Source organism: Pempheris klunzingeri, chromosome 6 (genome assembly GCF_042242105.1).
Source record: "Pempheris klunzingeri isolate RE-2024b chromosome 6, fPemKlu1.hap1, whole genome shotgun sequence".
NCBI classification, from domain to species: Eukaryota; Metazoa; Chordata; class Actinopteri; order Acropomatiformes; family Pempheridae; genus Pempheris; species Pempheris klunzingeri.
The window spans coordinates 12,752,614-12,767,344 of NC_092017.1; the positions used below are offsets into that span (position 1 = coordinate 12,752,614).

At 42.7% G+C, this 14,731-nt stretch overlaps 1 protein-coding gene across 1 annotated transcript in view; it reads left to right on the forward strand.

The window, feature by feature from the left end:
- The window catches only part of cpamd8 (C3 and PZP like alpha-2-macroglobulin domain containing 8), a 46,420-nt gene that overhangs the window by 18,607 nt on the left and 13,082 nt on the right, over positions 1 to 14,731 (forward strand). The window contains exons 25-35 of the mRNA XM_070832514.1: positions 272 to 340; positions 425 to 581; positions 778 to 954; positions 3,376 to 3,457; positions 8,765 to 8,921; positions 9,469 to 9,543; positions 11,267 to 11,432; positions 12,099 to 12,185; positions 12,466 to 12,602; positions 12,820 to 12,975; positions 13,753 to 13,815. Of these exons, the coding sequence (XP_070688615.1) occupies positions 272 to 340; positions 425 to 581; positions 778 to 954; positions 3,376 to 3,457; positions 8,765 to 8,921; positions 9,469 to 9,543; positions 11,267 to 11,432; positions 12,099 to 12,185; positions 12,466 to 12,602; positions 12,820 to 12,975; positions 13,753 to 13,815 (1,326 nt within the window). The remainder of the gene's footprint in view (positions 1 to 271; positions 341 to 424; positions 582 to 777; positions 955 to 3,375; positions 3,458 to 8,764; positions 8,922 to 9,468; positions 9,544 to 11,266; positions 11,433 to 12,098; positions 12,186 to 12,465; positions 12,603 to 12,819; positions 12,976 to 13,752; positions 13,816 to 14,731) is intronic.

Genomic DNA, 14,731 nt, shown 5'->3' on the forward strand with positions numbered 1-14,731 from the left:
GGAGGTGATTGAATCACACTGGCATCACCAACTCTTGGCAGCAGAACATTATTAGTGCTCAGTATGAGGGAGTCCAAAAAAAGCGCCAGTTGCTTTCTAAAGTGGGTTCACTGATTTGTAATGTTTTTCTTGTTAACTATTATCTATTTGTGTGCCACAGTGAGCAGTTGTAGTGAGAAAACAAATACAATATGACAGGTGAACTATTGATTACAAATGTGAATTCCTCTAGAAGTGATTGCTTTCACTCTGTCTGCATTATTCTCTCCAGGTGGGCCATGGTTTACATCCATCCAATGAATCAGTGATCCTCCAGTGGGCAGGCCAGTTCTCTGGACAGGTTTGACTCTTTAGTGGCATTTCTATACTAGTTGCAGAAAATGATCTTGAAAGAGATGATTAAAAAAATAATTTGTCCTTCCAGGTGCGTCACATAGGCTTCTCCACAGGCTGGGGCTCAGTTGGGGAGTTTAAGATCTGGAGGAAGGAAGACTCTGATGAGAACCACAATGAGGCCTTCACTCTGGGGGTCCCACACAATATGGTGCCTGGATCTGAGAGAGCCACTGCATTTATGATTGGTAAACTTTTTTATACATGGATATATATATATGTATTATATCAAGTAAGAAAAATGCACTCATGGATTATCTCCATTGTACTCTGTACAGCTTTAAAGCTTTAGCTTAGATCATTAAAGTTTATATTTAAATGAAACTAACATTTTGCAATGTGAATAATGTTGTGTGTGTGTGTGTGTGTGTGCACCTTTATCAGGGGATGTGATGGGGCCAACTCTTAATAACCTGGATAAGCTGTTGCGGCTGCCCTTCGGATGTGGGGAGCAGAACATGATCCACTTTGCCCCCAACGTCTTTGTTCTCAAGTACCTGCAGAAGACCCGGCAGCTCAGCCCTGAGGTTGAGAATGAAGCGACTGACTATCTGCTGCAAGGTAAAGAGAGTGCACCACAGCCACATTCTGTTTTTGCACTAAACCTTTAAAGCAAAAGTGTCCCAGTGGGTTAAAGATGACCTCCTCACTAAGCTTTACAAAAATTCTCTGTTTGTATCTTCACCTTTCATCTTATGTCTTTTCATAAGAAGTTTTACACTTTTATGTGGAGATATGGGTGTGAGTTTTGTACAGTTTACTATTGATTACTTGTAGTCCAGATAATCAGTATTTTAATAATGTATTCCCCCAATGCATTCAGTGTTATGTGATTTGGATAAGATGTCCAGCAAAATGTTTAATGCCATTTTCGACAAACCTGAATCAGTTATCCAATATTTGTGACTGAGGGATTGAAGGATTGCCTCAGGTCTCCACCTCCCTGAGATAACTAATGACACGTTTACCTGAACATGTGCTGCATTCCCAAAATCCTGCTAATGTACCTCCAGTTAGCTAGCAGCTGTTTAAGCAGGGGAAACAAAAGTGTCAATTAAGCTCTCAGAGTGTGCCACGAATCTCAACAAGTTAAATCCCTTTTGGCTCAACTATGCGCAAAGTGACTTAATGCTGAGCGGAAGGAATGTTTTCTAATTGTTGGCAAGTGGTACGTTGTTGTTGGGTTTTCTGGAAACTCCTGGAGTGAAGTTTATCTTGGATAATGGATTTTGTTTGTGGAACTGTGGATTTCTTGACAGAGGAGCCTTGGCTTGGCTGGCACTAAATACCTTGGATCATGGGTTGGAACATTAACCTGGATGTTACTCAGACCAAACTTTTCTCCACCTCCTGTGTTTCTCCACTTACCCTCGCAAAGACTCATTCACCTTCAGTAGCTCTCGCTAGACATCTTCTAGCATGCTATACCAGGCCATCCAGTGTGAGTGACTGTAAAGAAGCTGTGCGCAAGTCTCAGACAGGTGGCAAAGTTCAAGAGTTATCCTACCATCCTGACACTGGGGCTGACCTTGAGCTGGCAGAATTCACTGCTCCCAGAGAAAAAAGAGCTTTCACTCACCAGTGTTTGTTGGGGAGACTCTGCAGGATCCCAGAAGAATTCAAATGGGTAGAAAAGGAAGATGTAGTTTTCACAAATAAGTTAAAACTCTTGGCTATGCATAAAATACCTTTTTAAGTCATAAAGGTTTTGCATCATTAAACATGAGAATTAGCTGTATAAAGTACAGAAACAAATTAACTACGATTTCAAAATTAACCAAAAGTATTTTTTTCTCATATAAATGAAGTGTTTTTGTGCTGGAACCATGGAGCACCTGGACACCTTTGTACAGTCACTTTGTTATTATTGCACAACTGCAGTGACCAGTACAAAGTGCGTTATCATGAGCACAAGAACACCAAGGGCATGTCTAAGCACACTTGGATTTTCTTTTCATATATGCTTTTGCAGCTCGCTCTGCAAAAAAAAAACAGTTGGTAGTTGTGTGAAGTTCACCATGCCTCATGTCATTTATGTGCAGTTCATTGCACCCCTCTGCCTAACATTTGCAATATGTGCACTGTGCGCTGCATGAAAATACCAGATGAATTGCCAAACAGCATTTCGGGGTTGGGAAAATACCACATGGTGTAGTGTTGCTTTTGTCAGTCTGTGCACCACCTGGCAAATACAGCCCAGAGTTCAGTCTCACCTTGTTGCTTCTTGTTTCCTGCCTTAATTTCAAAGATCACATGATGAAAGACAAACCCTCACTTAACACTCTGACACATTTGTCTTGTACATTAGTTTAAATGTACCTTAACCCTTTAACCTTCTGCTCAACCATATGGTAGAGCACATTTTGACTCACTATATCTTATTGAAAACATGTTTTACTTACAACATCTCAACCGTTTGGTAGAATATTTCAAAAAATGTGGGGTCTGTTCTTAAAAAAACATAGATTGCTTTTTTCTTGGTGAGGACGTTAAAGGGTTAAAATCTCTTTACTCTCACTTTATCATGAGTTCACCTCTTGCAGTTAGTCAACATTGATCCCATTGTATATAATAACCTGTACATAATCACCCCACATTCATTCCAGCATCTAGGCACTCTGCATCATTGCAATTAAATGTGTATATTTAAGTTAAATATTTATGCTTACTTTGTTCACCCTTTTTGTCCTTTTTTTCTGTATGTTCATTTATGTGCAAGTACATGAGAGCAGTGGAAAAACCAGAGTCACATTCCTTGTATTCCTTGTTATACTTGGCGAATAAAGCTGATTCTGATTACATACAGTTTTGGAAGATCCTATGTGATGCTTTATAACAAAGTATCTGTTCTTACAACTTCCTACATAGTTGTCAGGCTCTGTATAACCTGAACAAGTCTATAAATAATGTTAATAATCTGTCAGTAACTTTGAAGCTGAGGTTGTTGCTGAAGGTGCTCTCCCATTCTTTATTCTCATCTAGGCTACCAGAGACAACTGACCTACAAAAGGCAGGATGGATCCTACAGTGCCTTCGGAGAAAGGGATTCCTCTGGCAGTATGTGGTAAGTCATTGTAGGTGTAGCTCAAGTTTACATGACTCATACCAGCCAAACTATGCTTAGCTGTAGCCGCATTCTTCAGCATTACCTGGAACATATGTTGCTGTCCAAAGCAATGAAGTTTTTATCAGCATCTCCGTACGCTCTGCTCAAATTAATCTATTCCTGTTGTGGTATTTAAATTGCTGGCGAGTGTTTATTTCATGTTTACACTCCCTGGGGGCAAGCAGGCAGACAGAACCATCTCATGATATTTATAAAACTCAAATCAATGCTCCACTGCTTGCATTTTGAGGCCCACGCACAACGTGCATACCTCTGGTTGATTTATGGGCTGAGGTGGGTATTATGATATTTAATAGAGCAAACACAGTGAAACAGCAGGTTACATAAATGACAGAGAATCATAAACAAACTGCATAATTGGATCCCTGGGGTAGGAAAAGCTGTCAGGATTTATTTGCAGTTAATCAGGGTTCATATCCGTGGCACTGTGTGGACCCATGCTGCTTTGGCCCCTCAGACGAGCTCTTAATGCCACTATTGGAGACAATATTATAAGTTGTCTGGAGCCACTTCACCAAATGGCTCTCTACCGTTTTTTGCCACGGCCTAGAAAATAGAAGAGTAGCATGCCTCTTAATGACTCACTACCTGGGTGTAATTGGTAACATTAAACTGCTATGGAAACCTTGAACTCTTCTCGTGATGACTGTGAGAGGATATGAGGAGGATGTAACAAGCAGTGAATTGGAGTTTTCCTTGGCACCCAGAGCAACAAGTGTGGGTTGTGGGTACAGCTTAGATGGTGAACCTTCAGTAAACCGCCATCAGACACTTAATGAATCCATCAACAACATGTTTGCATCCAACACAAGCCCGGCTTTTGTTTTTGTTCCAGAGTTCACGAGTAGAGCAGTGCATTTACTGCCTGCTTCAAAGCACCCGTAATGCAGTGTTAATGTATTCCAGCTTGTAAAAATGTATCTGAGTGGAAATTGACAGGATCTAATGAAAAGATTGAGCATAATAACAAGGGCTGGCAGTAAAGGTCTGGTGTGTAGTGCTGGCTATCTCTGTTGCCAAGGCTGTTAACACTGCACAGAGCGGGCTGAAAGTTCACCGACTTAAAGCAATTCAGAATCAGGGAGACACTGACAGCGAATGATAAGGGTGATAGAGTATGTTTTTAACCCCTGGCTCGTGTTCACGTTGAGCTGAATAAGACCTACCTGCTTTTTTTCAAACACAGACTTAAGGGAACATTGTTGCTTTGTGGGTTTCTGCATACATGCATCAATTTTTACTGCCATACTTCTGAAGACTTTTCATTGACTACGTTCATAACATAACCACGACCCCTGGTGTAGCCCTTTGAACTACACCAGCCTCTCTATTAGGTACATCTTGTAGTTGTAGTTCTTCATGGCATAAAATTCAACAAGGTGCCAAGAACATTCCTCACAGATTTTGGTCTATATTGACATGAGAGCATCGTGTGCTTGCTACAGATTTGTCAGCAGCACTTCGGTGATGCAAATGTCCCGTTCCATCATATCCCAAATGTGCTCTGTTGGACTGAGATCTGGTGGTGATTTGACCTTTGTGGTTTGTTGTGTTATCCTGCTGGAAGGAGCTATTAGAAGATGGGTACACTGTGGTCCTAAAGGCATGGGCACAGTCAGCAACAATACTCTGCTATGGTGTGATATTTAAATCATACTCACTTGGTACTAAGGGACCCAAAGTGTGCCAAGAAAGTATCCCCACATCATTACACCACCACCACAAGCCTGAACCGCTGAGGCAGGATGGATCAATGCTTTCATGTTGTTTACGCCAAAGTCCGCTGCTACGATTTGAATGTCACAGCAGAAATCGAGACTCATCAGACCAGACAATGTTTTTCCAGTCTTCTCCTGTTCACTTTTGGTGAGCCTTTCCCAGTTGCAGCCTCAGTTTCCTGTTCTTAACTGACAGGAGTAGCACATGGAGTGGTCTTCTGCTGCTGTAGCCCATTTGCTATAAGTTTCGACGTAATGTGTGTTCAGAGATGTTCCTTTGCATACCTCTGTGGTGACGTGTGGAGGTTTTTTGGGTTACTGCAGGCCTGCTGCCCCCCTCTGAAACCTTCATACCCTATTTTATAATACCAGGCCAAAGTGCATAAACCTCAACTCTATTGCAAACATAGTTAAAAAAAACTATTTTCTAATAAACAAAGCCCTCAAGTGTCCGTATGTTCTTCCATTTTAGCTAGCCAAGAAAGCTGCTAAACCAAAAAAATGCTTTTAACAAACTTGTCAAAGGTGTGCTGCTCATATAATTATTTTGTGGGGCAGTTCTTTTTTCATTTTCTCTGACAGTCGCAGGCCTTGGCTCTACATGTTGAGGCTGGCATGGCATTTGTGTCTGCCCAAAGACTGATCTGACAGCGTTAGCATGGTTGGGGGCATGAATACCAGAGATCGAAAGAACTGATATCTGCTGCTGTATTAACCTAATAGCTATTAGCAGTCCTGAACCAAAGTTTTTGCCACAACTTACATTAAGTTGAAGAGGTTTGTATGTGTAAAAAAAACAAACAAACAAAAAAAACAAAGCTGCCTATAGTCTGCATGTTCAGCACGTCATGCAAGCTTGACATGAAGCTATCATCCACAGATGGCCTTCAAAAGTAATCCTCAGAATTTAAAATATGTATTCATCCACCAAATGGTAATAGAGATGTGTTCTGCCACAGCCAGACATTTGCTAACATTTTACTGGTGTCTTGATTTAATTTCCAAGTTTGTTTGCAATAGTAGCAGCAGTAGCACCTAATCCATCATTTCAGCTTCAGCAGCCTCAGGGCAGCTACCCTTAACCCAGTGGCGGGCCATTCATTTTACACCTGGGCCTTCAGTGGCGTCCTACCTGAATCAAACCACCTCTTAATACCATCATTATGACGTCACGGCTATAGAAACCATCAATATTATACAGAAAGGCAGTATAACAGGATGCTGCATTGCAGACAGGTATCTCATGTTACGAGAATGAATGACATCACTAAAGCAAGAAACCCAATTAAAAGAATTCAAACACTCTAACCACCGACTCAGCCTGTAAACCGAGGGTACCGCTCGTAGTTGCTGACCTGAAAGTGGCGGACTAACCCTTTTCCCGGCTGGGACAGGCTTGCTAGCTTCGGGGTGGGCCGGCATTTCCTCAAAATGTCCAGCTTTTCTTGGAAAGTCCGCCTTGAAAATGGATTTCTAAGTAGATCTGCGACCAAATTAACATCTTCTCCTCCGTCAGCCATTGTGAGTTAAAAAAACTGCTATTAATACTTACGATTATGATAAAGTTTTAGCTTGTGCAGGTCGCTACAGATAAGAATCGCTAGCTTTGGCTAAGCTCTCTGACCAGCCAATCAGAGGACGTGAAAATACTGACGTCATCGTACACCTGCTAGAAGGCCCTGGGGTCACCAACTCGAAATCTGATTGGTTAAAGCAACAGTTTCATTGTGATGTATTTTAAGCTACGGGCGCCTGCACTTTTGATTCTGAAGGCCTCAGGGCAGATTTCTTTGACCCTGGCAACACATGATGGCTGAAATATGATTGGATAAAAGCTCTAACATAAACATACACTGCTGGAAGCACCCCAGCCCAGAGACACAGAGACGCGCTATGAAATGAAGAGCATAGACTATTAGGAATAATCTAAAATGATTCATGGGAAAATATTAAAACGTAAATCAGTGATTCTGAGTTTAGGCCAGCAGAGAAGGCCTTGCTGGCCCTGACGGCCCACCACTGCCTTAACCCTAACCCCTCGTTAGTAATATGTTGACTTAATCCAGCTTTAACCAAAACAACACTTCAGCAATGTATCAATAGCTGAAGGCAAAAACACTTCAACAGGAGTGAGGAACACTTGCTCCAAATCCAGCTCATAACATTCCCCTTTAAGTTTGTCAACCTAGGCTTTATCATGGAGCACACCCATGTATTGTCTTTAAAGAAAAAATCCTTCAGATCTACCCTTTGAAGCATGGATCTGGAATAAGGGTGGCTCAGAGAGGGGATTTGGAAGTGGGAAGTCAGAACGGGAGAAAGAAGAAGGGAGGGGGGAAATCCGGAGAGGGTGACCCCAGCCAAGGGCCGAATGGTGGAAACGAGCCTGTCTAGTGCTTCCTTCCTTCCTAAAACTAAATTATATTTACACTTTCCAGTACCTTTCCCCGGGGGCCGACATTTAAAGCCAGTGACACAATATTACTTAACATTATAAAAATTCCAGTGGGCTTGTGGGTTTATCCCTAGTTTTATCTCTGGGGAGGAATAACATCCAGGTTCCAGTCAGGGAAGATTTAATGTTTCGCTTTATGAGAGCAAGGTTCTTTTTTTTCTTATTCATCTCCCCTGGTGCACTCTCTTGGATTGTGCTCTCACTTACGAGCTGTGTTGAGAAACTAGAGCACGACCTGTTTGTTTATTTCTTCATTTCCATCTTGTGTTTCATTCTTTTTATGGTAAGCATCTTGCCTCATCCTATAAGTCAGTTGTGATCAGGGTGCTGTAATGCAATGCCTCGCTGTCACTGAGGAGTTGCTGGCCAAAGACTGCAGCTTTCGACCACTACCGGGAGGTCTGTTGTTTATGGATGAGTGTGTGTTTATTAGCTTAGCTGTGTCCCCCAGGACTGACCTTGGCCTTTTCCGTGGTTCCACTGGTCCTTCTCCACCATGGCCCACTAAAACCACAGCTCATAAACTTTCAGTTGCACTCCCAGGCCAGCCAGATACACAACCTCCGTCCCTGGGATCCGTGTTTGTATAAGTTGCGGAATGCTTTTGGGAAATGTCCAGCATACATGCAGAAAGATACTTGATTGGCCTGTGTGAGATTTCACATTCTCAATGGCACAGCTGCCGCATCCTGTAGCAGTGATCAAACCCTGCCGCACCCATCTGCTCCCCTCCTCACTTCCTTTCTTTTTTCCATTTCCTCAGATCCATCTATACATACCAGTGCTTTCTCCCACTATCTTTGACAAAAACATCCCTACATCTACATTCTTCCCTATCACCCCCCCTCCCCCTCTGTTGACAGATGGAAAGAGTGTGACTGGTTGGAAAACCTCTCACTCAGTTGAAAAAGTGATTGCCGTCAAACTCTTGATAGTTAAGTATTTTTCGGGATTTGCCCTCGCATGTTTTAAAGAATCTTAGATATCTCTCCTCCCTTATCTCCTTCCCCTTTGCTTCCCCTCACCCATCCTTATCTGTCTCACCCCTCCACCTCCATCTTCTCCCTCTAGGTTGACGGCATTTGTGCTGAAATCCTTTGCTCAGTCCCGAGGTTTCATCTTCATTGACCCCGAGGAGCTTCGTGCAGCAAAGTCGTGGCTCATCAAACATCAGCGAGATGATGGCTCCTTCCCCGCCATGGGGCGCATCCTCAACAAAGACCTGCAGGTAGGCTTGTGTCTTGGTGGATGCAGAATGGGGGTGAGGTTAAAGGCAGGGACAAACATGGACGCATCAATATTTTAGTAAGTCGCAATTCCATTATGTGTCATTTAGGAGCAGTCCAGATGAAGGAGGTGAGTTGCTTATTACTGTCTGAGGAAATGACAATGTAGATTTGAACTGGACCATTAGTGTGACATTCCTACGATTCTTTAAAAATATAACAATGCAAGGCGATCTAGATTCATACAAGTGTAGCGTGTTCATGTGCCATCTAACCACGCTGAGGAAACTCTGTTGTCGTTGCTGGGCAAAATATCCCAAAATATTTACACTGTGGGAAAACTGAAGGCTGAGGTGTTGTTACAAAGATATCTCTTCAAGAGGTGGGTATTTCCAAACGCCGTGCCAACCCCATAGCTGCCCCAGAATTCATGTGGTTTAATGAGATACATTTTTGAATGAAATATTGCTCAGAGTTCTGTGAGTTGCGCAAGACGAGGGGTCACGATCATGTAAAATTAACTGAAAGCTAATGTGCTTTTGTCCACAGGGAGGGATCCATGGGAAGATCTCACTTACAGCTTATGTGGTAGCAGCTCTCTTGGAGACGGGGATAACCACAGAGGTAAGCAGTCCAAGAAAACACCTCAGCACTGCAGTCACATTAAGCACTGTTTAGCGCAACAGTGACTGTGACTGACACAGTCACTGTTGCGCTAAACAGTGCTTAATGTGATGGTTTAAATGTGAAGCTAAAAGTGTTGCCTGATCTGTCGCCCACAGCAGATGCAGTGGTGTAAAAACTGATTCATGATGTCAGTGGGTCAAAAGGATCAAGTTCTTTAATCATTAAGAGTAACACGTAATGCACTGCCTACCCTCCTTGAGCCAGGCATCGCTGTAGCCCATCCTACCAGCCTGCTGTGAATCCGAGTACAGGTCGTGTGTGGACGTATCGCTACATTCCTGATAGTTGTGAAGATGGATGTGCTGGCAGTCAGCCTACTCATATTTGTTATGCCCCAGTGCTGCTAATCTAATATCTAATCACGTTTTGGACTACATCAAAAGATTTAGCCTGACGTGCACAGACAATTAAGTTCTACGAAAGACACCTCAGTTGCATTCCTCCCTATCTCCTTTCTGCGTTTTCCCCTGTTGCTCTATTTTTCTCTCTGTTTTTCTTACCTCTCTCACTAATAGCCATCCGCAATAATTAAACATCGGCTCCATATGTGCTGTTCAATCACTAAAAGACATGGGAAAAGGAAGAGTTACAACATAACTCTGGTGAAATCGAGCATGTATTGCTTACTCTGGCAATAGCACAGCCTCTAAACCTCTGATTGTTTTTGTCTTTGCTCTCCATTTGTCCACATAGTTGAGTCTTTATTTAGCATTTCCTCTCCCTGGCTCGTCTCCATCCATCTGTCTCTCCCCCTCTCCTCTGCTATCTATCCCAAAGGGCGTCTTCTGAGAGTCTGTCCTTTTACAACTGATAAAAATTGAAAAGGTATCCTTCACATCAAAGCTGAACCTTCAACCCCCCCTCCAATTTCACTTAATTAAAAGATGACTGCTGCAATTACAGTGAGTGGCTCTGGAGGCCTATCATCTCAGCGATGAGAGGGAAGGTCACATCTGCATGAGATGAAAGTCAACTCTCAACTTTTTAATGGCCAAAGTGAATGTTTATTCAATAACTGCAACTGAGTAGAGGAGAAGGTTGTGAGTTTGGTCACACAACTATCTGTACTTTATAGTTACATCTATGCGTATACTGTATACCAAACTGTAAGTATTAAATGGTGCTTTGAGAATTTTTCAGTTTGGCTGGTTAAAATATAATGTATTGATTAAGTGTTGATTAAGATGTAGTAGGAATTGACACATGAGGGTTAGTATGACAGGAGTGTTGATCAAGTATGTAACGTATCAATAAGCATGAAGCAATGTAACTAAAATGTAACTGAATATCATATTTTATACTAAATGTACAATCTTTTATACTTTGTTTAAAAATGCAGTAAGAGGAAACTTGGAACTTGGAAAAACTTAGAGCCTGGACGGAGAAGATTGACACTTAGTCTCTGGCCCAAGTTTGGGGGACTCTCTTCCCCACATTTCGACAAAAGCAGCTCTTCCAATACAGCATTTTGATTGACACATTTACAGATTTAAACTAAGCATGAACAAGTGCTTGCAAATGTGCCATTAAATTCAGGAAATCAAAACAAATTTTTTACTGCTTAAAAAGTCCACCTCTGTCGTGCCTTGCAAGCTATTGGTCATTATTATTATCATGTGTTTATTTGTGTTTGTCTTACACGATGTTCTGCCTGGTCCAGGAAGAGAAGGTGGCAGTGGCCAAAGCCAAGGATTTCCTGGAGAGCAACACCTACTCTGCTGATGACCCTTACACCACGGCTCTGTCTGCGTACGCCTTGGCTCTGTTACGCAGCCCTTACGCCCCGCTGGCCCTACGCCGCCTCAACCACATGGCCATCACACAAGGTACTGCCACACTCATCACATTGATCAGCAAGTCACTGGAGGTCCATACATTCAGAGCTTAGTAACCTGGACAACAGATGTTTTACCAGGTGACAAACAAAGACCAGATGTCGAATGAAAGTAAGTTCTGTAACAACAAGACTAATGCACCATGAGAAAAACTGTGAGAGTATATTGAAATGTAGAAATATACGGCTTATTTCCTTGATCTGAGCTTTGCAACAGCACAAAACCATTACAGATTTACAGTTTAAGCCTCCTGCCCTAAGGCTGCTTGCAGTTTGAGCAAGTAGTCAGGCAAAAGACACAGAGCAGAAACAACTGTGGAAGAAGCTGCCGTAGTCCTCAGCAGTAGTTCAGTCCGCTCCTCCCTTCCCCCTCTGTTTCTTATCTCACTGTCGGTTTCCTTTTGGCCATTTCCTTCTCTTCTGCTTGAGTGAAACTTTCTGCAAGTTTTGGCAGATTTGACAGAGTTTTAAGGGAGCACAAAAATGTTCTTACTTGATCACAATAATTTTATTCCCCAAGTGCAATGAAGGCACAGGGTTTGGTTGCATAGTTGCCGAAAGATTCAGACAATTAGGATATTGATACAATGAGTCATATGATACAGGATGCCGCCCCTGCGCCCTCTCTGTCTTCATCTCACTTTGTTTGTCTTTCTAGATGGACTCACCCACTGGAGTCTGACTGGCAGCACTATGACAGATGAGGACACATTCATGGGCTTCAGCGACGGCCTCTCTCAGTCAGGTACACAGCACGATTGTATGTATATATATGTATGTATATATATATATATATATATATATATATATATATATATATATATATATATATATATATATATATATATATATATATATATATATATGTATATATATATATATATGTATGTATATATATAGTCTTCTGTCAGCTGTAAACTGCCATCCTGTCAGCCAGCCGCACAGATCTCATACTGTCTGATGCCCCCAGATAAAATGCAGAATCCAAATAAGGTACTTCACTATTAATTCTGATTTGTTCTCAGTGGTGTCAGCAGAGGTGGAGATGACAGCTTACGGTCTACTGACCTACACTCTCCTAGGGGATGTGGCTTCTGCCCTGCCTGTGGTCAAATGGCTCTCCCAGCAGAGGAATGCCTTGGGTGGCTTCTCCTCCACACAGGTAGCCTTGTGTCTCTGGCTTCTTGTCTTTTATTTCAGCGTCTTATTTTTCTCGTAGCAGCGTCTTTCCATCTAGTAAGAAGCAGTTATTCTCTGCCATTTTTCAGCTACTAATGCAGCAGTTGGTGTCTTGTCGGGTATCATCTATAAGGATTAAATACATTTTATCGATCACAAAACTCAAGTGTAAAGTAGATTGTTCTTAAACCCCTGTGCAGGACACTTGTGTAGCTCTGCAGGCTTTGTCAGAGTACGCCATCCTGTCCTATGTAGGAGGGGTCAACCTCACCATCTCACTGGCCTCCACCAACCTCGACTTCCAGGAGACCTTTGAACTCAACAGGGACAACAAGAAACTCCTTCAGAGCGCCAAGGTAATCACAACCATGAAAACAGTGCAGATATAAATATTTTTTTACAGCAGGCATGCTCCTCAGTGTTTTTGTGTGCAGATGAGGCACGACAATCGGTTTGCAATGCTCTTGATTGTTTGCATTTATTGTCAATTCCACTAATGATTGCCAGTACTGCAGAGGGGGCATTTCACTCAAGAGAAACCCCAGCGCTTTAATACAGTTTAGAAACGTTTCCCTCTTTATTGCAGTGATTGATGAGCCACTACGTACCAGAGCCACACTCTGGCATTAAACATTAATCTCTGTGTTTCTGTGTCCGGCTGTTTAGTAGCCAGGGTGTTTTCACACTGCCAAACCAAACCAGGCTTAACTGGGCTGGATTTCCCAAAAGCACCTTCTTGGTCTGTTGATTTAATAACTGTGTTTTATTGGCCTGTTTGCCCACACATTACAAACTTGACAGTGTGGGCACGAACAGCCTTAGCCAGGGCACTGTGGCGTCAGGTCAGCACTGCTGTGTGTGCGTGCGTGTGTGTAAAAGTGCTCCTTCAGACAGCCAGAGTGGTTCAGGTGAGAGTGCAGTACGTTCTCTCTGCCGGGCATGTTCCTCTGCTGTGATTAGTGGTGTCAGCTTAATTGGGGGCAATTAAGGCCTGCTGGTTAGTAGCCAGGGAACCACTTGTGGCAGTGCAGCAGCCTACAGCATTCATTCACTTGATAAATGACTCATTCACCTCTCCCTGCCCCCTCTGACTCTCTTTGTTTCTCTTTCTTCTGTCTCTCTCTTTTTTTCAGATCCCCAGTATCCCCACAGGCCTTTTTGTCAGCGCTAAAGGAGAAGGCTGCTGTCTCATGCAGGTATTGTAGCCCTCGCACGTGTAAACTCACATAAACAGACACATTTGCAACCTTGAGTTTTGTCCAAAAAAGGAATGATAATGCGATGGTTTCTTCATCGGCTCACAGCAAGAATCTGGAGGTACAGTCGGGCCCATTCCTAACGCCCCATAATGCCCAAATTCCTCCCTGCAAATTGGAGTAAGCTGGGAGAGTTTAGCCAGTTGTTTTGGAATGTGTTGACCATTCCTGTTGATTCCTGTGATCTCCTGGACAGGATGCTGTTTACTTCCTACCATATCACAGACAAACAAAAACTCCTTTCATAAACATTTTTCCTCTTTGTTGGATCATATTCTTTCCCCTCTTTTTATCACACGTTTAAATGTTTTTTTTCTACTTTAAAACCAAACAAGACCTAAATGAAAAAGCATGTGTGATCAAAGATGTTTAGAATCCCATTTTGGGGAAATCTGTATGTGAGATATGGCTTGATTTGACTGAGGCAGAGCCAGTTATAGCAGCGGATGTTGTTCTCTGCTGTGCAGTGCCTGAAACATCTTCCAACTCGCGCTCCTCGGCTCAGTTTCTCACACACAAACACACAATATCTTTCCTCACACCCCTCTTCCTCTCTACTTTCTCTCCATCCACACCTCTCCGTGCGTCAACACACCCCTCTGACAGCCCCTCAGGCCAGCAGCACCTGGGCTCTAATGAAATACAGGAGTGGGGCAATCAAAGCAGCCTGCATGTGTGTGTGTGTGTGTGTGTGTGTGTGTGTGTTTGTAGGCGTACTGTATGTGATGAGTGTATGTCCTGTGCCTCAGGATTATTATTTAGTAGCTTTGCAAAGGTCTCAAATCAGACTGGATGATTTATTCAGAATGTGTACAGCTCTGGGAATAATAATCTTCTGTGAAATTAAAAAGAGCGT